Source organism: Meles meles, chromosome 13 (genome assembly GCF_922984935.1).
Source record: "Meles meles chromosome 13, mMelMel3.1 paternal haplotype, whole genome shotgun sequence".
Lineage (NCBI taxonomy): Eukaryota > Metazoa > Chordata > Mammalia > Carnivora > Mustelidae > Meles > Meles meles.
In genome coordinates this window covers 50,806,217-50,832,266 of record NC_060078.1, presented here as the reverse complement: position 1 = coordinate 50,832,266, position 26,050 = coordinate 50,806,217, and the positions used below count along the sequence as shown (strand labels likewise).

The window sequence follows — 26,050 nt, the reverse complement described above, 5'->3', positions numbered from 1 at the left end:
GTCTATTGGAGAGAATCATTGGAGAGAATTTCCCTAATATGGCAAAGGGAACAAACATCAAAATCCAGGAGATGCAGAGAACCCCCCTCAAAGTCAACAAGAATAGGTCCACACCCCGTCACCTAATAGTAAAATTGACAAGTCTTAGTGACAAAGAGAAAATCCTGAAAGCAGCCCGAGAAAAGAAGTCTGTAACATACAATGGTAAAAATATTAGATTGGCGGCAGACTTATCCACAGAGACCTGGCAGGCCAGAAAGAGCTGACATGATATATTCAGAGCACTCAACGAGAAAAACATGCAGCCAAGAATACTCTATCCAGCTAGGCTATCATTGAAAATAGAAGGAGAGATCAAAAGCTTCCAGGACAAACAAAAACTGAAAGAATTTGCAAACACCAAACCAGCTCTACAGGAAATATTGAAAGGGGTCCTCTAAGCAAAGAGAGAGCCTAAAAGTAGTAGATCAGAAAGGTACAGAGACAATATACAGTAACAGTCACCTTACAGGCTAATAATGGCACTAAATTCATATCTCTCAATAGTTACCCTGAATGTTAATGGGCTAAATGCCCCAATCAAAAGACACTAGGTATCAGAATGGATAAAAAAACAAAACCCATCAGTATGTTGCCTACAAGAAACTCATTTTAGACGCGAAGACACCTCCAGATTTAAAGTGAGGGGGTGGAAAACAATTTACCATGCTAATGGGCATCAGAAGAAAGCTGGGGTGGCAATCCTTATATCAGATCAATTAGATTTTAAGCCAAAGACTATAATAAGAGATGAGGAAGGACACTATATCCTACTCAAAGGGTCTGTCCAACAAGAAGATCTAACAATTTTAAATATCTATGCCCCTAACGTGGGAGCAGCCAACTATATCAACCAATTAATAACAAAATCAAAGAAACACATCAATAATAATACAATAATAGTAGGGAACTTGAACACTCCCCTCACTGAAATGGACAGATCATCCAAGCCAAAGATCAACAAGGAAATAAAGGCCTTAAATGACACACTGGACCAGATGGACATCACAGATCTATTCAGAACATTTCATCCCAAAGCAACAGAATACACATTCTTCTCTAGTGCACATGGAACCTTCTCCAGAATAGATCACATCCTGGGTCACAAATCAGGTCTCAACCGGTATCAAAAGATTAGGATTATTCCCTGCATATTTTCAGACCACAATGCTCTGAAGCTAGAACTCAATCACAAGAGGAAAGCTGGAAAGAACCCAAATACATGGAGACTAAACAGCATCCTTCTAAAGAATGAATGGGTTAACCAGGAAATTAAAGAAGAATTGAAAAAATTCATGGAAACAAATGATAATGAAAACACAACAGTTCAAAATCTGTGGGACACAGCAAAGGCAGTCCTGAGAGGAAAATATATAGCGGTACAAGCCTTTCTCAAGAAACAAGAAAGGTCTCAAGTACACAACCTAACCCTACGCGTAAAGGAGCTGGAGAAAGAACAAGAAAGAAACCCTAAACCCAGCAGGAGAAGAGAAATCATAAAGATCAGAGCAGAAATCAACGAAATAGAAACCAAAAAAACAATAGAAGAAATCAATGAAACTAGGAGCTGGTTCTTTGAAAGAATCAATAAGATTGATAAACCCCTGGCCAGACTCATCAAAAAGAAAAGAGAAAGGACCCAAATAAATAAAATCATGAATGAAAGAGGAGAGATCACAACTAACACCAAAGAAATACAGACAATTATAAGAACATACTATGAGCAACTCTACGCCAACAAATTGGACAATCTGGAAGAAATGGATGCATTCCTAGAGACATATAAACTACCACAACTGAACCAGGAAGAAATAGAAAACCTGAACAGGCCCATAACCAGTAAGGAGATTGAAACAGTCATCAAAAATCTCCAAACAAACAAAAGCCCAGGGCCAGACGGCTTCCCAGGGGAATTCTACCAAACATTTAAAGATGAACTAATTCCTATTCTCCTGAAACTGTTCCAAAAAATAGAAATGGAAGGAAAACTTCCAAACTCATTTTATGAGGCCAGCATCACCTTGATCCCAAAACCAGACAAGGATCCCACCAAAAAAGAGAACTACAGACCAATATCCTTGATGAACACAGACGCAAAAATTCTCGCCAAAATACTAGCCAATAGGATTCAACAGTACATTAAAAGGATTATTCACCACGATCAAGTGGGATTTATTCCAGGGCTGCAGGGTTGGTTCAACATCCGCAAATCAATCAATGTGATAGAACACATTAATAAAAGAAAGAACAAGAACCATATGATACTCTCAATAGATGCTGAAAAAGCATTTGATGCTGTACTTCAGCATCCCTTCCTGATCAAAACTCTTCAAAGTGTGGGGATAGAGGGCACATACCTCAATATTATCAAAGCCATCTATGAAAAACCCACCGCAAATATCATTCTCAATGGAGAAAAACTGAAAGCTTTTCTGTTAAGGTCAGGAACACGGCAGGGATGTCCATTATCACCACTGCTATTCAACATAGTACTAGAAGTCCTAGCCTCAGCAATCAGAAAACAAAAAGAAATTAAAGGCATCCAAATTGGTAAAGAAGAAGTCAAACTATCACTCTTCGCAGATGATATGATACTTACTATATGTGGAAAACCCAAAAGACTCCACTCCAAAACTGCTAGAACTTGTACAGGAATTCAGTAAAGTGTCAGGATATCAAATCAATGCACAGAAATCAGTTGCATTTCTGTACACCAACAACACGACTGAAGAAAGAGAAATTAAGGAGTCAATCCCATTTACAATGGTACCCAAAACTATAAGATACCTAGGAATAAACCTAACCAAAGAGACTAAGAATCTATACACAGAAAATTATAAAGTACTCATGAAAGAAATTGAGGAAGACACAAAAAAATGGAAAAATGTTCCATGCTCCTGGATTGGAAGAATAAATATTGTGAAAATGTCTATGCTACCTAAAGCAATCTACACATTTAATGCAATCCCTATCAAAATCCCATCCATTTTTTTCAAAGAAATGGAACAAATAATCCTAAAATTTATATGGAACCAGAAAAGACCTCGAATAGCCAAACGAATATTGAAAAAGAAAGCCAAAGTTGGTGGCATCACAATTCCGGACTTCAAGCTCTATTACAAAGCTGTCATCATCAAGACAGCATGGTACTGGCACAAAAACAGACACATAGATCAATGGAACAGAATAGAGAGCCCAGAAATAGATCCTCAACTCTATGGTCAATAATCTTCGACAAAGCAGGAAAGAATGTCCAATGGAAAAAAGACAGCCTCTTCAATAAATGGTGCTGGGAAAATTGGACAGCCACATGCAGAAAAATGAAATTGGACCACTTCCTTACACCACACACGAAAATAGACTCCAAATGGATGAAGGACCTCAATGTGAGAAAGGAATCCATCAAAATCCTTGAGGAAAATGCAGGCAAGAACCTCTTCGACCTCAGCCGTAGCAACATCTTCCTAGGAACAACGGCAAAGGCAAGGGAAGCAAGGGCAAAAATGAACTATTGGGATTTCATCAAGATCAAAAGCTTTTGCACAGCAAAGGAAACAGTTCACAAAACCAAAAGACAACTGACAGAATGGGAGAAGATATTTGCAAACGACATATCAGATAAAGGGCTAGTATCCAAAATCTATAAGGAACTTAGCAAACTCAACACCCAAAGAACAAACAATCCAATCAAGAAATGGGCAGAGGACATGAACAGACATTTCTGCAAAGAAGACATCCAGATGGCCAACAGACACATGAAAAAGTGCTCCACGTCACTCGGCATCAGGGAAATACAAATCAAAACCACAATGAGATATCACCTCACACCAGTCAGAATGGCTAAAATTAACAAGTCAGGAAATGACAGATGCTGGAGAGGATGCGGAGAAAGGGGAACCCTCCTCCACTGTTGGTGGGAATGCAAGCTGGTGCAACCACTCTGGAAAACAGCATGGAGGTTCCTCAAAATGTTGAAAATAGAACTACCCTATGACCCAGCAATTGCACTACTGGGTATTTACCCTAAAGATACAAACATAGTGATCCGAAGGGGCACGTGTACCCGAATGTTTACAGCAGCAATGTCTACAATAGCCAGACTATGGAATGTCCATCAACAGATGAATGGATAAAGAAGATGTGGTATATATACACAATGGAATACTATGCAGCCATCAAAAGAAATGAAATCTTGCCATTTGCGACGACGTGGATGGAACTAGAGCGTATCATGCTTAGTGAAATAAGTCAATCGGAGAAAGACAACTATCATATGATCTCCCTGATATGAGGACATGGAGAAGCAACATGGGGGGGGGGGGGGCGTAGGGGTATAGGAGAAGAATAAATGAAACAAGATGGGATTGGGAGGGAGACAAACCATAAATGACTCTTAATCTCACAAAACAAACTGGGGGTTGCTGGAGGGAGGTGGGATTGGGAGAGGGGGAGCGGGCTATGGACATTGGGGAGGGGAGGCGAACCATAAGAGACTATGGACTCTGAAAAACAACCTGAGGGTTTTGAAGGGTCAGGGGTGGGAGGTTGGGGGAACAGATGGTGGGTAATGGGGAGGGCACGTTTTGCATGGAGCACTGGGTGTTGTGCAAAAAGAATGAATACTGTTACGCTGAAAAAATAAATAAAATGGAAAAAAAAAAAAAAAACAAACAAAAAAAAAGAAAGCCCTAGCATATCCTAGGTGCCCACTCAAACCCTGCTTTTCCCTTCATCATCTCTCATTAAAACTTTAACTCAACTAAACACTGTATTGTATAATTGATATTTCCTACTAGAACTTAAATTTGCTAACCAAAAAAACGCGGGGGGTAAGTATGTGAGGTGATGGATATGTTAATTAACTTGATGGCTGGGCATCCTTTCACTATGTATACATATATCAAGTCATCACTTTGTACAGTTTAAATATCACAATTCTGTCAATTAGATCTCAGTAAAGCTGAAAAAAAATATCTGAGTAAAGACTAGGTAAGTATTCTGTGTAATATTCCTATTCATGCAAGTTTTCTGTAATCTTGAAATTTACAAATGCAAAGTTTTTTGAAAATATTTTTTAGAAACTGACTTTATAAGATCTTCCTCAGCTTCCTTTTTTTTTCAACTGATTAGATTTTACTTCATGTGCACTTGATGATCTTGAAAGGAAAATATATCAAAGGCACATATACACTTACAGTTCTTATTCAACATGTAGCATGGAAAAATACATCTTATTTATTGCTTTTTACACATTCCAGAAGATATCCAAATGAAGATAGTTTCAAACTGGTCACCCTCTTTAAGTGCTTCTCAAATTGATTCCCACTTACTCATCATGTCCTCTGATCCCATCTCCTGACCCCAGCCTCAAAGCAATCACTATAGTTTTTTTTTTCCACTTTTTAAAAATTTCTTTTCAGCGTAACAGTATTCATTGTTTTGCACTGCACCCGGTGCTCCATGCAATACGTACCCTATTACCCTCCACCTGGTTCCCCCAACCTCCCCCCCACCCCTTCAAAACCCTCAGGTTGTTTTTCAGAGTCCATAGTCTCTCATGGTTCATCTCCCCTTCCAATTTCCCACAACTCCCTTCTCTCCATCTCCCCATGTCCTCCATGTTCTTTGTTATGCTCCACAAATAAGTGAAACCATATGATACTTGACTGTCTCTGCTTGACTTATTTCACTCAGCATAATGTCTTCCAGTCCCGTCCATGTTGCTACAAAAGTTGGGTATTCATCCTTTCTGATGGAGGCGTAATACTCCATCGTGTATATGTACCACATCTTCCTTATCCATTTGGCCGTTGAAGGGCATCTTGGTTCTTTCCACAGTTTGGCGACCGTGGCCATTGCTGCTATAAACATTGGGGTACAGATGGCCCTTCTTTTCACTACATCTGTATCTTTGGGGTAAATACCCAGTAGTGCAATTGCAGGGTCATAGGGAAGCTCTATTCTTAATTTCTTCAGGAATCTCCACACTGTTCTCCAAAGTGGCTGCACCAATTTGCATTCCCATCAACAGTGTAAGAGGGTTCCCCTTTCTCCACATCCTCTCCAACACACGTTGTTTCCTGTCTTGCTAATTTTGGCCATTCTAACTGGTGTCAGGTGGTATCTCAATGTGGTTTTAATTTGAATCTCTCTGATGGCTAGTGATGATGAGCATTTGTTCATGTGTCTGATAGCCATTTGTATGTCTTCATTGGAGAAGTGTCTGTTCATATCTTCTGCCCATTTTTTGATGTGATTATCTGTTTTGTGTGTGCTGAGTTTGAGAAGTTCTTTATAGATCCTGAATATCAACCTTTTGTCTGTACTGTCATTTTCCAAATATCTTCTCCCATTCCGTGGGTTGCCTCTTTGTTTTGTTGACTGTTTCCTTTGCTGTGCAGAAGCTTTTGATCTTGATGAAGTCCCAAAAGTTCATTTTCGCTTTTGTTTCCTTGGCCTTTGGAGACGTATCTTGAAAGAAGTTGCTGTGGCTGATACCGAAGCGGTTACTGCCTATGTTCTCCTCTAGGATTCTGATAGATTCCTGTCTCACGTTGAGGTCTTTTATCCATTTTGAGTTTATCTTTGTGTACGGTGTAAGAGAATGGTCGAGTTTCATTCTTCTACATATCGCTGTCCAGTTTTCCCAGCACCATTTATTGAAGAGACTGTCTTTTGCAATCACTACAGTTTTGCCTCTACTTCCGTCTTTGTCTTTCCATGATAACCAATGTCGTCTTTTCGTATGTATATTGACCACTGCTTGTATCTTCTTTCGTCAAGAATCTGTTCAAGTCTTCTTTTACCAGACTTTTATTGGGCTGGTTGTGCTCACATTACATTTTTATACAATCTTGTATTTCTCCCTATCAGTGGCTCATGTACATTGTGTTGTCTTCCTCACAATTTTTAAGACTTGTGTTGATTTTTCTTTCAAAATTTTATTGTTGGTTTTCAGTAGTTTGACTATGATCTTCTGAGGTGTAGTCTTCTTTGGATTTCTTTATTGGGGTTTATATCTATCAAAGCCAGTGTTTCTTCATAAAACTTGTAAAATGACCATTTTTTGCAAGTATATTTTTCTGGCCTATTTTCATTTTTTATCCTTATGAATCTCCAATTACATGTCAATCCATTTGATATTGTTCTATAGGACCCTGAGGCTCTGTTCTTTCTTCAACCTCTTTTCTCCCAGTTTGGGCAATTTAAATTGATCTGTTTTTAAGTTCTCTGACACTTTCTTCTGACATTTCCGCTGCTAAATCTATCTAGTATCTCTCTCATTTCATTTATTTTACTTTTCTGTTGTAACAACTCCATTTTATTTTTTATACGTTCCATTTCTCTGCTGAGATTCCTTATGTCCATAGTCATTAAGATGACATTTCCTTCGAATCCCTGAACATACACTTAAGAGTTGCCTTAAAGTTTTTTGCAAAACTCAACATGTGCCATGTCAAGGTTTGTTTTGACTCTGTATCACACATTATAAGAGATACGTTATAGAGAATCTGTATTGTATCTTCCTTTGAAGGGTGTTGATTTTTGTTCCATGAGGCATTCTGATTACTGACTACTTTCAACTTTATGTAGGTTTGGTTTTATACTTCGTTAGCATGAATCTTTGGAAAGCACGAGCTATTTCTCAAGCCCTTCTAATTTGGTAAACTCTGCCTCCCTCACAAATCTCATTGAGGCTTGATTTCAGTCTATATTTAGGGATACTCATTTATACTCTGAGAGCTGAAACAAGAAGGCCATGTTACTTGTTCAACCTAGCTGGGAACATGTATGTTGGGCAACTCAAATTTTTTGCCACTCTGCACATGTCTGAGAATGACTACAAAAGTACCTACAGCACTGAGAATTACATTTTCCCAAGTAAGCAAATCTGCAAATGTAATCCATGAGTGAAGATCAACTGTGTATCTATTTTTAGCATAATGAAACTAGGTAACATAATAAAAACATATTAGTGCTTAAAAAGTTTTAATGAACTATTGTGATGGAAATTTTCCCTAAACATGGTGTGTCTTAAACAAGACACTAACGATAACTTGTTTCCGTGACTCAAGGTCATCATTATAATAAACAATAATAAAATCCAAAGAAACCTTTAAGGTTTTACACATATAAATGTATACTCTTAGATTTAAAAGCCCCAGTTGTCAATAATTCTTGAGGTTGCTGCTTTGGTTTTTGCCAGTTACTTTTTTCTTTTTTTTTTTTTTTTAAATCAAAGCTCAATAAACCTTAGCTGTATGATCTTATGAAAAGTAAATTTTATGGGTCTCAGTTTTCTTATCTATAATATTAAGAAGATGCATTTCTTAGGTCCCTCTAGATCTAAAATTCTATCTTTTCTAGCTAGCTGTGTCTTTTCAGCCTCTAGATGCTTCTTTTCTTTCTGATTCTGATCTTCTGTGTTCCCAAAAAATAGGAAAGCCAAACTCTATTTGCTCACTAACAAAAGACATTCTAATTAAAGACTTGAGATCTTTTCTAAATTATGTGCCCACAAATTCTGGCAACTAGGAGACCTGTACACACTTACTCCTGGATCTTAGCTATACTCCAAACAGACACATAAAATCGGTTGTATTTCCTAACAAATGAAGTCAAAACAATTCATAAGACACTGTTAAATAGAGTAATCCAAATATCTGACCTATGATATGTGTAAAAAAACAAAACAAAACAAAAAACAGCATCCTTCCTAGGATCTTCACTGATCCTATGCCTAGGATAAAAGGAAAATGAACAGAGTTTTTATATAGCATAATGTATAAACTTGTCAAATCACTAAGTTGTATACCTGAAACTAATGTAACATTGTGTGTCAACTAGACTTAAAAAAAGAGAAAGAAAAAGGAACTATTATAAAAAGTCTTAGAAAAGTAGACAAATGGTGCTGTTGGTTTATTGTCTTTATTGAATTAAAATTATACTATGTATAAAATAGCAATGTATACACAGGAATTAATCATCATAATATATACAATTATCTTTGAAAAGTCAGGACTCAAGTTACAATGATTATGAACATAAAACCTGCATTAAAACATTTTCCATAAATGATTTATTTAGCTGTTTTAGCTCGGAGTCGTCGTTTGAGAATCTGATGATCACTTTCCTTTACTTTATGGTCCATCAAAATCTGAAATTAACAATTTCATATTTTTATAAATAAAAGGTTATTTATAATTTAGTAAGATCTATTCATGTGCTTAATAATTGAAATAACAGGTACAATGTTTTTGTCCCTTTAGACTATAAGTATACTAATCTATTAAAAAGCATTATCTAAAGTAAGATTTTGTAATGATTCTTCCAACACTACCTAACATAGGATTAAAATAATCTACACCCTATACTGAATTCAGGACATTTATAACTTGAAGTAATTACTGAAATATTTGGAGGCAAGTGCCTCAAATATTTTTAAGAAAAAATCTTTCATAGCAACAAATACAAAAATTCCCCCTTATCTGTGGGGCCAATATTACGAGACCCCCAGTAGATGCCTAAAACCAAGGACAGTATGAAAACCTATGTTTATTGTTTTTTCCTATATATACATAACTATGATACAGTGTAACTTATGAGTTAGGCACATTATTATATTAACAACAATCACTAATAAAATAATTATAACAACATACTACAGTAGGTTATGTCAATGTTGTATGTCTCTTCTAAGTATTTTATCTACTGTACTCTCCCATCTTCTTATGATGATGAGAAATGAGAAAAATGCCTATGTGATGAGATGAAGTAAGGTGAATGACGTGGAGGCACTGTGACACAGCGCTCGGCTATTACTGACCTTCTGAAATATATCAGAAGGAGGATCCTCTGCTTTCAGACCATGAAGACCACAGGACACTGAAACCATGGAGTGCAAAACCAAGGATAAGAAGGGACTACTGTAGTGCTTGCTTCAGCAGCACATATACTAAGAAGGGACTACTGTATATAACTTAGAAGAGTAGAAAGAGCATTATATTGCAACTAAGAAAAGAAAGAACTTTGGTCAAGGGAAGAAATTATGCACTAATCAGACAGACAGTGAAAAGTGACCAAGAGAATAGTATTTCCTATTGACCCTAATTCTTCACCACCTGCCTTCCAGTGTCTGGTATCTGACATATACTGTTGCAGAAGTTCTCTGCCCTGATTTCTCTGAGCCACTTCCTGTTGAAGGCTTCTCCTTAAATTACTTTTCTACCATCCCTTTCATCCACTAGGCAAATGCAAGCATGATGGAAAATTAGAACTTTCCCTGTAATAGCACAGATTGTTCTGAGTGAAGAGAATGAGTCATCAAGTCAGGATGACAAACTACAGTCTTTTCTTAAAAAACCCGGAAGGCTTAGAGGAAAGGTGGGAGGAAATGACTGAATGTCAATTCTATATTTTTACCAGGCCCACTTAGGCCAGATTTGTACAACTCTTGTAATAAAGTTAACAAAAAAAAAATAGCTGTTAGACGCAAATAAATGACTGAAAAGTGCTAATTCTATTGATGGGATTAAAATTTCTCTGATTAATTTACAAATGTAAATAGGTGACACTTGTATACATTAATGAGCACTTATAATTATTATAAATTTAACACATCAAATAGCAAAAGTATAACATTTAAAGCATATTCCAAGAGATCTGATCTAAAGAATAAAAATTCAAACCATTATAAAATTCAGATTGTTATGAATACTCCCAATTAAAAAGAACATGAATAGTTTTATTTTTAAGAAAACCAAAAACAGTAGCTTACCACTTGCCCAGATATATCAATAGGAGATGAAATTTCATTTGTGTATAATTTCCGTTTGGCCCGTTTTGGTCGAGACATATTTCCTTTACTTACTTCTACATTTGAGAGCTTTGAAGAGCTCATTGTTTCAATTATCTTCTTTGCTGTGAAGGAAAAAATGAAACAAGATGGAATCGGGAGGGAGACAAACCATAAGAGACTCTTCATCTCATAAAACAAACTGAGGGTTGCTGGGGGGTGGGGTGGTTAGAGAGATACGTTGGCTGGGTTATGGACACTGGGGAGGGTATCTGCTATGGTGAATGCTGTGAAATGTGTAAGCCTGGTGATTCATAGACCTGTACCCCTGGGGCAAATAATACATTAAATGTTAATTTAAAAAAATAAAAAAATCTTGTTTGGATCAAAAAAAAATGTGTGTGTATACGTGTGTGTGTATGTGTGTGTGTGTATAATTTAAATCCTGAAACAAATAACTTTCTAACTGAAAAGGTATGATCCTTAATAAAGAAAAACATACCAAATTAAAGAGAAAAAGCACTGTGAAAGGACATGACTAGTCAACTCACAAAGAAAAAAATTAACTGTCTCATAAACACATGAATAATGATGAACAGCAAAAAGAAAAAAGCAAATAAAATCATTTGACTAATGTCAAAACAGGTCTGGTAAATTAAGAGTACAGCCAATAAAACTCAGGTGTTTTTAATTACTTGGAAAGGCTTATGCTGTTATGCAAAAAAGCCTGGACCATGCAGCAGTATGCATATGTAAAGATATCCACAATAAATATTAAGTGAAAGTAGTTTAGAATTGTGAGCCCTTTGCTTATCACTAATACACACATACACACACACATAGAGTAAATCAAATTCTTAATAGTTGATTACTTCTGGGAAGTGGAATAAAAATTTTCAATTCTTACTTTGTACATTTGTCTTTCAACAGGTACATATCAATTTTAAAAGAAAACATATTTCCGGGTGCCTGGGTGGCTCAGTGGGTTAAAGCCTCTGCCTCCAGCTCAGGTCATGGTCCCAGGGTCCTGGGATCGAGCCCTGCATCGGGCTCTCTGCTCAGCAGGGAGCCTGCTTCCTCCTCTCTCTGCCTGCCACTCTACCTACTTGTGATCTCTGTCTAATCAATAAATAAATCTTTAAAAAAAAGTAAACATATTTCCATCTGGGAAACCTCCTGGGTAGAAAATCCTTGTACATATAATATCAAGTATATTTTTTTTAATAGAAAAAACATTGAAGGAAATATGCTAAATTGAAAGTCTACTTGTAAAGTGTTAATTTGTCCTTGAAAGACCTGAGCTGCCCAATGTCAGAGAAGCCAATTAAGTCAATAAGCCACAATGAAAGTAACACTTAAACCTTTAACCACTTACTGCAATAATAGAATAAGCAAGAAGCAAAACATGAGAAAGTGCCAACTCCCACCCCCACCTTCCAGTCTTTCCCCACGTGTGGTCCAGGTCAGGAAGATCAGCACAGAACTGGGGGGGGGGGGGGGGGTCACCCCCTGCCGAGGGAGCACTGAACAAAAAGCTCCTGCACTGCTTTTAGGGATCTTGGGAGTGGAGGCCAGAGGAAGGGCTAAGAATGGAAAAGTAAAGTCAGAGGAGAAAGTGTCTTCAAGATTCCCTCCCCTTTCCTGGCATTATTTAGGTCTTAGGCATAAGTGCCTGAGGAATTTCTCTGCTGAAGGGCCCTGGTAAAGAGGCTCTCAATGAAGGCACCTTGGCTAGAACTACAGATATGGATCAGGGCATTGCTGGCCAGGGTCCTGAGTCCTTGACTCTAAGTCCTTTCAGAAACTGCTCTCCTTTGCTGTGGGGAGGGCAGTTTTCCCCATGAGGCCTAACAGGTAAAGCCTTTGTAACTGCCTATGGTCAGCCTAAAAAGATTTTGGCCAGCACCACCAAACTCCTCATTACAGTGTGCCAGCCCAATACTAAGAGCTGAGAATGGGAACCATACAGACTCACTGCACTCATGAAGCTTATACTGTAGTGCAAAAAGTAAGAAAACAAAAATCATAGCTTAACTAATTCAATTTGCACTTTGAAAAGATCACGGGCGGCCACGCACTGGATGGACAGGAGATAGGTAAGAGGAAAAAGTTGGAAAACCAGTGAATGAAGGAATGAAATAACGGTGATTATCAAGAACAGATTTTTAAAATTAATATGTTTTTTCCCCTACATTTCCAAGTGATCAACAACAGACACAGTGTAGTTATAATGCAAAATAGGGGTATCTTCTACTCCTAGAAACAATTTTTTAAAAATCCACACTAGGGGCACCTGGTTGGTCCAGTCAGAAAAGCATTTGACTCTAGATCTCCGGGTTGTGAGTTCAAGCCCCATGCTGGGTACAGAGATTAAATAAATAAACTTAACAAAAGAACAAACAAACAACAATAACAACAACAGCAAAAACAACAGGCGCCCCGGGTAGCTCAGTCCTTGTGTCTGCCTTCAGCTCAGGTCATGATCCCAGGATCCTGGGATTAAGCCCTGCATTGGGTTCCCTGCTAAACTGGAAGCCTGCTTCTCCCTCTCCCACTCCTCTCTTCTGTCTCTCTGTCAAATAAATAAATGAAATGAAAAAAAAAGACTCACACCAGGTATACAGGAAGGGAAGAGGTTATAGAGCTGAGTCAACCAAATAAGGAAGTCGATTACCGTATGGGTACTTTCCAGTCCTTGAAAACCTATTTTCTTTTACTGTGTAAGTGCTAATCAATATAATTTAAATAAAATACTTATGGATCTAAAATAACAAGTCCTGCCTCTCCACATTCAGACATTTAACAGTTTGCTGTTTGTCCCTTCTATGTTTATACTAATTACGCCTTTTTAAAAAGTACGTATTTTTTGAAAAATATATACAAATGGGGTCTGGTAAGTCTGAAGTTCCCAAGCTGTACTAAGACTAAAGCCAAGTCACAAGAGCATCTTGAAATATTTTAAATATTCAAAGAAAACAGTGACACACAATAGCTCAAGATAATTCATAGTTTCAAATGATAACATATTACATTCCTTTTAATGATGATGTATCTTTGCAACCCTGATTTTCAGAAGCTGAGTTTTCAGTGGTTGTTTGGCCTTAGCACTAATGGATAAAATATTAGGTGTTTCTCTGGGTATAGGGGAACAATGAAAACAAAAACAAAATCACTCACTGAGACATTAAGGGCACTGTGAATGAAGAAAGTTTAGGGACCTCTGTGTTAAGTTTTTACAGAAAGTGTTTTTATACTTCTACTATCCCCTGCTTTAGTTCCTTTCCTTCCCCATTCTCCTCACTTCTAGTCTCTAATTTATCCAAGTGCTACTACTGAGGCAATCTCCTGAAAATCTACTCTACCGCTTGCCCCTTTCCCCAATGCTCTCTCCACACTCTCTATGTCAGATGTGTACTGTTACCCCAAAATGCCTGCATATGCCCTACAATCTCCTGGTACTGTGCCTCTGTTAAAGCTGTTCCCCTCCAGCAGATGTGTGTAAATATACATGTATGTTTTTGTTTATGTATATGTGTACAGAAAAAGTATAGATCTTAGTATGTGTTTATACACAGGTAGTTAATATGGTTAATGTTATATTATAAAGAAAAAAGCATGAAGCAACTAAACCCAATAGATATTTACAAAAATACATATTTTTGATATATATGAATCGATAATGTTTGTCAATGCATAGAAAAAATACTATAAGAATATATACCATAATATAGTGGTTACCTCTAGAGAGTATAATCCTGCCAGGATTTCAATACCCAAGTTAATCCCATCTCTTCCAAAAATTAAAATTTTCCCTTAGCCTCTGAATCAAAATAGCTCTCTTCCCTCCAATACTACCACAACACTTTGTTTGAACCCTGTAAGTACATTAAGTAAGCTGCTTTGAATTAATTTAATCCTTGAACAACACAGAGCTTTGGGGTGCTGACCCCTGCATAATGTCAAAAATCTGAGTTCAACTTTCGACTCTCCAAAAACTTAACTACTCATAGCCTACTGTTGATCACAACTCTTACTGATTAACACACATTTTGTATGTATTATATATTGAATTCTAACAATAAACTAGAGAAAACAAAATGTTATTGAGAAAATCTTAAGTAAGAGAAAATACATTTACAGTGTACTTATCAAAAACATCCGTGGGGCACCTGTGTGACTCAGTCAGTTAGGCCTTTGAGAATTTTTTTTTTTTTTTTTTTTTTTTTTAAAGATTTTATTTATTTATTTGACAGCGAGAGAGAGATCACAAGTAGGCAGAGGGAGAGAGAGAGGGAAGCAGGCTCCCTGCTGAGCAGAGATCCCGATATGGGACTCGATCCCAGGACTCTGAGATCATGACCTGAGCCGAAGGCAGCGGCTTAACCCACTGAGCCACCCAGGCGCCCGGCCTTTGAGAATTTTGATTTTGGCTCAGGTCATGATTTCAGGGCTGAGAGATTAAGCCTTCTGTCGGGCTCCGTGCTGGACATGGAGCCTGCTTGGGAATTTCTTTCCCTCTCCTCTGCCCCCACCTCTAAAAACAAAAGAAAACAAAAACCATCCACATATATGTGGACCTGTGCTGTTCAAACCCCTGTTGTTCAAGACTCAACTGTACTCACATATTGTTCTTTCTCTTCCACTCCAGTGAACGTCTAAGCATCACATCCTCTCATACTCTCCCACAGTAATCGAAATAAGACAATGTCTATTCGAACTATGGTAATCACTGTTGTTGAGTTTACACACCAGATGGATATTAGAAAACATCTAACATAAAAGGTCATTTAGTTTTCTGCAAACCTTTTGATTGAAGAATTGTTGGAGAATGTTGTAAGAAGTCTCCAAATTTCTGTAATGTTCCTTCTTTTTTCTTAGGGGTCACATTTGTACTGACTGTGGATGCCTGACTCCGCAAAGAGTACGTTTTCTTGGATGACAGATGTGTGGAAACCTAAAAAAGCAAACATTTTTTGTTACTGTCAATGAGAAATGTTAGAAGGAAACAGTTGTAACCATAGCTGAATCAAAAGAGGCCACAAATTCGCAGGCAAGGAACTCAGGATTAAATATATGAGGAGAGGATAAAAGAACCAAAGCAGAGCAAGATGGGTGTGACAGGCTGACCCAGAAGTATTGAAGGGCCTGCTGCTGGCCCAATGCTAAAGGTTATATTCCAAGCCAAATTAGATGAATAAGAAATGGAATATAAATGAGTTATAACTGGACAAAAGTGGATTTCTGAGTAACTACTGATCAACTTTGACGTTTTTATTTTTATATTCTACTTTATAAATATAAGTTAAGAAAATGGTCAATTCTGAACACATTAAAAGACAAACCTTTTGTTCCTTTTTGACAGAAGAATTTCTACGCTCAGAAACAGGAGACTTCAGATTAGGTCTGGGTGTAGCATTCTTCTTATTTTCACATTTCACCAAGTCCTAAAATTCATGAATTTCAGCACTAGTTAATTCCTAACAATATTTTCTTTGTCTAGGCTTTAAAAAAGATGATTTTTTTTCTTTTAAAGATTTTATTTATTTGACAGAGAGAGAGAGATCCATAAGTAGGCAGAGCATCAGGCAGAGAGAGGGGGGAAGCAGGCTCCCGGCTGAGCAGAGAGCCAATGGGGGCTCAATCCCAGGAGCCTGAGATCATGACCTGAGCTGAAGGCAGAGGCTTAACCCAGTGAGCCACCCAGGTGTCCCAAGATGATGGTTTTTAACCAGGGGTGATTTTGACCCTAGGAGACACTAACAATGTCTGGAGATATTCTGGGTTGTCATTGCTGGGGTAGGAAGGTGTTTACTGGCAACTAGTAGTAGAGGCCACGAATGCTCCTAAATACCCTTATAAATGCATAGGAGAGCCTTCCAAAACAGAGGTGTATAAACCCAATATCAATCATGCTGAACTTGAGAAACCCTGACCGAAGGTATGACTTTTTCTCCCAACTTTATTGAGGTATTATTGACATATAACATAAGTAAGTTTAAGATGTACAATGTGAGGATTTAATATACACATATATGGGAACATGACTGAAGGTATGAATTTTTCACACACATCATAAATAATGAAATCACATAAGCTAAATAGGAAATAGTAGAAGGGATACCATCTTTTATTTGAACCCCATTTCTAAAATATAGCAATACCTCTACTCTTTCCCCAACTCCCACATCATGCAGAGTCTCTATGTTTAAGAACTCTTATTGAAATCTGGCAGCATAAAAAACAAAAGAGAACAAGAACAAGTAAAAATCTTCAGTATAAGCACAGGCAAAATGTTAAAATCAAGAAATATAATCTATCTTCCCTACTAAATAAGTATGACATATTACTTTTTTTCTCCCACATAACTTCTCTTAGGACAAAGTCTCTTGTAGTATATTAACTGAATCAAACTCACACAAATAGTTGTACCAAAGACTATAAACATAAAAGGGAAAAAAAAAAGGCAAGAAAAGAAACAAAGAAAAGCTTATGACTGAACCTCAGAATTCAAGTTACAAAGCAGAGTCATAAGGGTAATAAGAAGCAGACTTCCTGAAAGGGGAAAGACAGATGGCATCAATGGGAAACAAATGCACAGTAGTAATGCATCATACTTGCAGTGTGCAATGAAGAGGGCTCTAGAGTCTTCACTGGGTTAGAACATACACAGCACTACACAAGTGGTTGTCATGAGGACCTTACAACACTCAGTTTACTAGAGCAGTGAAGAGCTAGTAAAATCAGGAAAAACCTTAAGTTTCTACATGATTTATCTACACCAATCTGGATATCTATTCTGAAAAACACTTGGGGAGTATATATCAACAGTAAAATGAATAAAATAATGGGTTTTCAAATCCCTGCATACACAACCAATTTTTCCTTTTCCCTTGAAAAAAATGAATCAAGGAAAAGTCAAAATAGAACATAATGAAATTAAAATACTATTTTAATGTTATCTAAAATTTATTAAATATAAATTAAATAAATATTGAATAAAAGTTAAATAAGGCTCTGCTAAACAAGCACTGAAGTATTCTAGGTATAGCAAGAAAGATGCTAAATAAATTTCATTTGGGAAATTTATAACCTGACAGAGAGCCTCAGGAGTATGGTTAATATTATTTCTGCTCTTCCACCAGCTTGAAAATATACTACTCTTTAAAGAGGTAGGAAAAAAAAAAGTTGAAGAAAAAGTTATTGTGCTAGAGAGTTTATAATTAGTTTTAAATTTAAAACAAGTTACTTTTTAAAATAAATATTACCATTTATTATGAATCCACCACATGTGGAAAAAAAGCTAAGCGTTTTAAACATATTATCTCTAATCCTTTATTTCCAAAAGGAGTAAACTGAGAATGAGAAAGTTTATGTGACCAGCCAAACCTGCTTGACTAGGATACAGCAGAAGATCTGCTAACCCTACAATCAGAGAGCTACAGTACAAAGTAGTAAAGAGTTTGTATCCTACCACTAAACAGACACCCACATTTTAATATACCAGCTGAGAGAAAAAGTCTCTCTTCCAAAATCTACTATAACCATAGGGAATTAGATTTTAGTTAAATAACAAAGATTATACTCGAGCAATTTAGCCATTTGGTTTCTGTAATTTACCAACCCTTTTCTCTCTCACTGGAGGGAAAAGTCACTAAGTTTGAACAGGACTGGTATACTGAAATAGCTTTCCACTGAAATCCACCATCAATCAACCTATCACAGCTTCAATGAAACAAAGGTTAAGTTTTAATAACCCTAAGCTTTTTGTTTAAGGACTATTCAACTACAATAATAATCTTTTTTTTTTTTTTTTTCAAGATTTTATTTATTTGACACAGAGAGAGAGACAGCGAGAGAGGGAACACAAGCAGGGGGAGTGAGAGAGGGAGAGGCAAGCTTCCTACTGAGCAGGAAGCCCATTGCGGGGCTTGATCCCATGACCCTGGGATCATGACCTGAGCCGAAAGTAGCTGCTTAACGATGAAATCATCCAGGTGCCCCACAATAATATTCTTATGGAGTATAAAATATGCCACAAATTATTATTTTGGTCTCCAATAACAGTGCTTATGAACAAAAGGGCAGTATAAAAGTTTAATTATGTATAATAACTAAGCTTAAGTTTTGCTTGTTAAATTTACTCATTAGTTAAGTACTTACCTCCTCCATTTCATTACTCTTCCTCTTCCGGGCCTTGGGAATCTTAACAGTCACGGGTAAAGTGCAACCAGGGTGTTTCACTGCCACTTTGTTTGGCCGTAATGGTGTAAACTGAATCTCTAACTCAGGTTTTGGAAATCGAGTGGTTTGATTATTTTCTGTTGACACTTCACAAGAGTCAAGAACTACAGATCCATCCTACAACAGAATTAAAAAGAAAAACAAATCTTATTTGCAGAATATGAATTCATGAATCTCAAAGAATTAACTCTTTCAAATATCTATCAGAGACAATGAATTGGAAAAGATTAAAACAGTGCTGGGTCAAAATTAACCACAGCAAGGACAGAAAGATGAAGTTATGATCTACCCGCTCCAGGTTTATACATGATATGTTAAAATCCAAGGAAACAGATTAGTATCTCCCAAATTTATATGATCACAAGGAAAATTTAGACAATTTGTTTAAAAGATTCTTGGACCCTATCACAAACCTACTAAATCAGCAATCTCCTAGGAAAGAGTCTAGGATTTTTAATAAGCACCCTAGTTAAGGTAGATTAAATTGGCTTCTAATTCTTTGTTACTCTTCCCATTGAGAAATGGGAGTCTCATTCCCCTTCCTTGAATCTGAGCGGTTCTTAAAGACTTCCATGGCCAACAGGATGTGGTAGAAATAACATCATCGTTCTGAGGCTCAATCATAAGAAGCCTATAACTTCCATCCTGTCCTCTTTTTTCACTCCCTCTTCAAAATGCCTCATTCAGAATGCAGCCATTGTGCTGTGAGAAGCCCAAGCCACAGGGAGAGGCCATATATATCCAGCTGAACTCCCAGAATCAACTATTAGCTCTATGAATGAATCATTTTAGACTTTAAGCAAAACAGAGCATATTGATTTCATAAAGGCAAGAAAAATATACAAACCAGCATAACAAGACATTCCCTAGAATACACAATAACTTTTGGAATTCGTAGTAAGAATTGGAATCAGGAGGTTTAGGACATAAATTTATATATACATATATATAGTTGTATAAACATACATAAATTTATATATAAATTTATAAATAAATGTTCCATATATAACTGCCTTTGCAATCAAGATTAATCTTGTTTAGGAATTAACTTCAAACTTTTCTTCAAATGATAGGATCTTAGTCTCTAAGGCCAATGCTAATTATCTGAAATTCCACCAAAAACTATCAAAGAAAGGGCAAGAGAAAAGAAATCGCTCCTGCTATTTCTCCAGCTTAAGATACCCCTCTCTTCCTATTCATAGCTCGATAAAATCTATTCACCTCAAGACTGACTATGATGTTACCTTCTCAAATCCACATCCACAACCACTCAGGCAAAATTCATCATATCCTCCTCTCAGGCAAAGTTCCTTCTTAGCACTCTTCATGACTCTTAGCCCACAAGATAAAGTCAAACAAGCAGTCATTTAGGCATCTGTCTTACTAGATTCTTTACTCCTTGAGGATGGCAATCATGCCTTATGTTTGTACTCTCAATATTTAGCAATGTTTCCAACCAACACTGAAAACTTGCAAATGTGTTTAAAAAACAAATGCAAAAAAGGAATTTTGTCTTCAAAACTTTAAGTGACATAAAATTTTTATCTATTTCATATGTAATCTAAGACTCTATCTATTATCCAAAGTGATTCATAGAACCACTACAGATTAAGGAAAGTCACCGTGAATTACTGAGATATGGTGACAAAGTTATTAAATGGGTACAATTAAAAAAAAAAATACTGAATAGAATGCATATTAAAAGAACATCTTATGAGGACATAATCCATGTTTTATCTTTTGTAGGATTTTCTGACCACCAAGTTTGTTTATAATAACAGATCTGTTGTTTGCAATAAGTATCATTTTGAGAAGAGATTAATAAGTTTGGGGATCTAATCTTCCAAAAGAATTTCACTTCTCAAAAGGCTTTAGGTTTTCCTTCCCAAAGCCAAGAGCACATACACCTAACTGCACAGCAAGATACTTACAACAACTGATTAAACTTGCAAGTGTTATTTACTAATTAACAGTCATTGTAAAGAGGGTAAAAAGTGGACTGTGTTACCAAATGCCCACCTCTACCTCATTCCTAGAAACTTCAAAACTTGTTGATTGAGGTTCCATTTCAACTCTGTCAGGATCCATTGAACTCTTATGTGTAGGCTTGATATCGACAGTTTGTTCTTCCTAAGAAATATTAAAACAAGCCATTGTAACCAAATATGTATTAAAGCACTTCACCTAAAGAACAGAAAATCAAGATTTGGGTGGATTAAATCATGGAAGTAATGAAAGACTTCCTCCTCTCACTCTCAGAGACTTAGGAAAGGCTGGGAAACTTGCCAGCCTCTGGGCCTGATTGAAAGAGAAATCTAAAAGACAACTTTCAATTTTCAAAATTTTAAGTGTATTCTCTCATTTTACTTTCATCCAACTCTCTAAGCTACATTTGGCAAGAATCATCATTCCTACTTTCGAGATGAGGAAACCGAAACCTAGAGATGTAAAATCACATGGCCAAGGTCTGTATTAAGTTGGAAGTGCTGGAACCCCAGCAACCGCTTTGACACCATTCCAAAAAACTTGAGGAGTCTTGAGAATGCAACTACAGTATCAGAGTAGAAAAGACCATATTGATAACTAAACTTTTTCTTGCTGCACACCTCATCCCTTTTTCTCAGTCATAGGGTATGTTCTATTCCTATACTCTATTTAAGGGATCTATAAAGAAGTATCAGATTATATTTTTAAACTTGATAAATTCCACCATTCCACCTTGATAAACTTGATAAATTCCACAATTCCACCACTTGAAAAATTCTGCCTTCTCACAACTGCCATCAAAAGCAGAAGTCATTTATGTTCCTTATGTCACCTACCCAAATAAAAAAGGTTGTACCGAATCCACAATATGGAACAACTAGCACGTATTGACATTCACTGTGGTAAAAACTGTTGCTATTTTCCAAATGTTCTCAATTTTCACAACTCTATTAGGAAGACATTACTATCTCTGTTTAGAGAAGTTCAGATGTAATAAGTAATTTTCCCAAAGATCCTGAAACCACAGTGACAGCAACACACACCTAGTTTTTCTGTTTCTAGTCTGTGCTGTTTATACCACGTGCTACTACCTCTTTTTTTTTAGCAGTCTTCCCTCTTAGAATCATGAAGTCTTTTGTTGTGACAGACAGGCACATACATTTATCTTCCTATTGTCTGGAGGCAGCAGATTTTTAAGCATTGATCATGTATTTTGAAAAGACTAGCTTCAGATGTACCCTGATTTGATTATACCAGGAAGTAGCTATCTCTGAAATGCAATCCTCTCTCCATGCAGGGTTCCCAACCCTGATGTAATATTACAAAAGTAACTCCTGAATGACTCACCATCGTGAGTCACTATCAAAACAATTCATATCTTTATATAGTCAACTATATAGTTGTTAGGGTGGCCCAAATATTTAAATATTACCAAGGGTTCAGGTTGAATCACATTTCCACATTTGAGAGGTAGATGAGGGACTAAATCACAAATTGTTTATTTTCTAATTACACTACCTGAAAGATATGACCAAAATATTTGAGGAAGTACTATTTCTCAGTTGGTCACTGGCAAATCAATCATAATGATAAAACTCTGAAAAATGACATACATAATACTACCCAAATAACTTTTCCAACTCTGATTCCTCTGTGATCTATTGAAACTTATTTTTTTATCTCCTGAGAGTTAATCAATTAAATAATTGTGAAAAATTCCTGTGTTCAATTTAAAAAAAAGGCATTGAGAGATAAGGGTAAGATTCTACTCACTATTTCAGGAGGCTCCAACGTTATCTTTCTTAATTGTTCAATTTCATTATCTTTCTGGATATTACTGGAGATCAGTTCCTTCAGCTGTACTTCTAAAGCTGCAACCAGTTGATCCCGTTCTTCTCGCCACTTCTGAAGATTCTCATCTTTCTCTGCTAGTTGTGCTGTAAGTATTTCCTAACCAGAAAATAAAGAAAACATTATGAAAGTAAGAATTTTTTGAAATTTTTACTAGAAATAACACAACTATGAATAAGACATGTAACAAACTACATAGTTAAGGCTAGATAAAATATTTACTTGTAAAACAAAATACACGATGCCTTTACATATTGACTGCCCACATGCTGTATTTATCCTTATCCCACCCTCATTCCAAAAATCAGCTTATTGGTCACTTTTTCAAAAAGCAATTATGGTTTTTAAACTAATGCTAGCATTTCCCCCAGTATTTTGGAAATGAGAGGGTAAAATTACAGTCAAGCAAATGACAAAACTAATAGGAACAAACAACAGAGAAATGAAAATTTGAAATACCATTTTCAATGAGTTCTAAAACCATGAAATAGTGGGGAATTAAAGAAAATATGCATGAGAAGCCACAAAACACTGCTGAAAGAAAAATACATCAATAAATGGAGAGATAATTTGTGCTCAATGATCAAAAGACTCCATATTGTTAAGATGTCAGTTTTTCCTAAATAGATCTATAGAGTCAAAACAATCTCAGTCAAAATCCAGGCAGGCGAGAGTGCAAGTGTATGGAAATGGGAAGGCTCACCATAAAAGTTATATGAAAATGCAAACGATCTAGGATAGTCAAAATTATGTTGAAAATGAAGAACAAAGTAGGAACAAATACACTGTCATTTCAAGCCTACTATAATAATCAATTATAACAATCAAGACAATCCTACCAATACTGGTAGGAGCAGAGATCAGTGGAACAGAAAAGAAGGTCTACATGCTCATAGTCAATTGACATTCTACAGTAACACCAAAATAAGCCAGTGGAGGAAAGGACAGTCTTTTCAATAAAGAATGCTGGAACAAGAGCCAAATGAAAAAAAAAAAAAAGAACTCCAATCCCAATCTCATACCATATACAAAAAGTAATCCTTGGACAAAAGTGCCAGAGTAGTGGGAAAGGTTTTTTGTCAGTAAGTATTACCAGGAAAATTAGTAATCCACATTAAAAAATTAATCTTGATGCCTAACCCACTCCAACACAAAACTCAATAGTAGAATCAAAATACGAAAGGTAAAAACCTATACAAGAAAAGTATAAGAGAACACCTTCATTTCTTTGGGGTTAATAAGGAAAAGATCAGGAAAATGAACTAAAATATATTTAAGAACTCATATTCATAAAAAGGCATTAAGGGAATAAAAAGTAAACTAGAAACTGAAAAAAGGTACTTGCAACACATGACAAGAATAGGAGGGTTCCTATCCAGAAAGTATAAGAAACTCCTACATATCAACTAGAAAAAGCCAGATAGTCCAAGAGGAAAAAGGTACAGGGCCCTATAATCTTCAACCTCATTAATACTCAGGGAAAAGCATATTAAAACCATAAAAAATGACCAATAACACCACGTTTTTGAAAATATACAGCAACTCTAATACTAATTAGAGTATAAATGGGTATAACTACTCTGAAAACCAATCTGACATTCTACCAGAGTTCGACACACATATACCCTATCATCCAACATTTCTATTCTTAGCTAATTATGCAAGAGAAATGCACACACATGTGACTGAGAGAAATGTATAAAAATGTTTATAGGAGAATTTACACATAATATCTCAAAGCAGAAAATAATTCACATATCCTCAGTATTAAAATGAAGAGGCCAGGGGCGCCTGGGTGGCTCAGTGGGTTAAGCCTCTGCCTTTAGACCAGGTCATGATCTCAGGGTCCTGGGATCGAGCCCCGCATCGGGCTCCCAGCTCAGCAGGGAGCCTGCTTCTCCCCTCTCTCTCTGCCTGCCTCTCTGCCTACTTGTGATCTCTCTATCAAATAAATAAATAAAATCTTTAAAAAAAAAAAAAAAAGAAGAGGCCATGGTATATTCATACATTGCAATGTTCAGTAATGAAAATGGACTAATTCCAGCTATATGTGACATGAGTAATTCTCACAAACATAACGCTGGAAGAAGCCAGGTACAAACAAATGCATTCTGCATAATTCCATTTACATAAAAGTCAAAACTGGCCAAAACTAAAGTACAACCTTAAGACAGAATATTTATTACCATTGGGAAAGAAATAGAAGAGGAGCCCCCTGGGGGGGGCTGGTAATGTTCTATTTCTTGAAATGGGTGGTACTTAAGTAGACATTGACTTTACAACAGTTCACGGAATTATCATTAGTTTTATTTACTGTGATCTACTGCATTACATGTGACAATTTTATAAATTAACAATGTATACCTTAATATGGCAGGACATACATCCTAGGTATGACTGCAAAGAAATATATGGGAGAAAGAAGGAAGCTAGCTTTCTCTAGGATTAAAAACTGAAAGTAGGTTTTGGGGCACTTAGGGGCTCAGTCAGTTAAGCTTCCAACTCTTGATATTGGTTTGGGTCATGAGGCTACTCGTGGGGTGTAGAGCCTCCTTCAGATTCTCTTTCTCCCTCTTTGCCCATTCCTCCCTCCCTGCCCCTCAATCATGCTCTCTAGCTCTTAAAAAGAAAAACAAAACAACTTAATGTAGGTTTACTTGCTAGCACTGCTGCCAGAGGGATCATTGACTGGGAAAAGAAAATAGCTCTAATACTGGTTTAGTGCTGGAGTGACGGACAGTGCCAACAGTTCCTATTCCACTTCCTGCCTCTTACTATTGCCTAGGAAAGTATGATGGGCTGTGGGACAGGAGCAGAGAACTAGTAGCAACCTTTCCTGTTAAGACAAATGCAGCATCAGAGAATCATGCTCAACGCATTTTCTGAAGATATACTCAATCACATGGAATTGGGACATGAAATATATTGCCATTTCAGAGCTGTAGTAATGACAAGTTATTAGTCTTCTATGGTTTAGCTTATGACAAAAAGAGTTAAGACTCTAAGGAAATGACAACTAGGGATCACCTGGGTCGCTCAGTTAAGCATCTGACTTTGGCTTAGGTCATGGTCCTGGGGTCCTCGGATCGAGCCCCACATTGGGCTCTCTGTTCAGCGGGGATTCTGCTTCTCCCTCTC

The 26,050-nt window shown here is 36.7% G+C and overlaps 1 protein-coding gene across 4 annotated transcripts in view; it reads right to left on the bottom strand.

The window, feature by feature from the left end:
* Window positions 1–8,962: 8,962 nt before the first annotated feature.
* Window positions 8,963–26,050, bottom strand: part of KIF20B (kinesin family member 20B) — a 75,905-nt gene continuing 58,817 nt past the window's right edge. For 3 of the 4 annotated variants that reach the window (XM_046027858.1, XM_046027861.1, XM_046027859.1), the window contains exons 26-32: window positions 22,835–23,011; window positions 21,095–21,205; window positions 18,995–19,192; window positions 16,177–16,278; window positions 15,638–15,788; window positions 10,817–10,959; window positions 8,963–9,196 (exon numbers count right to left, since the gene is read on the bottom strand). In XM_046027858.1, coding sequence (XP_045883814.1) covers window positions 9,119–9,196; window positions 10,817–10,959; window positions 15,638–15,788; window positions 16,177–16,278; window positions 18,995–19,192; window positions 21,095–21,205; window positions 22,835–23,011 — 960 coding nt within the window. In that variant the 3' untranslated portion in view covers window positions 8,963–9,118. The remainder of the gene's footprint in view (window positions 9,197–10,816; window positions 10,960–15,637; window positions 15,789–16,176; window positions 16,279–18,994; window positions 19,193–21,094; window positions 21,206–22,834; window positions 23,012–26,050) is intronic. The other variant, XM_046027860.1, reaches the window with a different exon arrangement.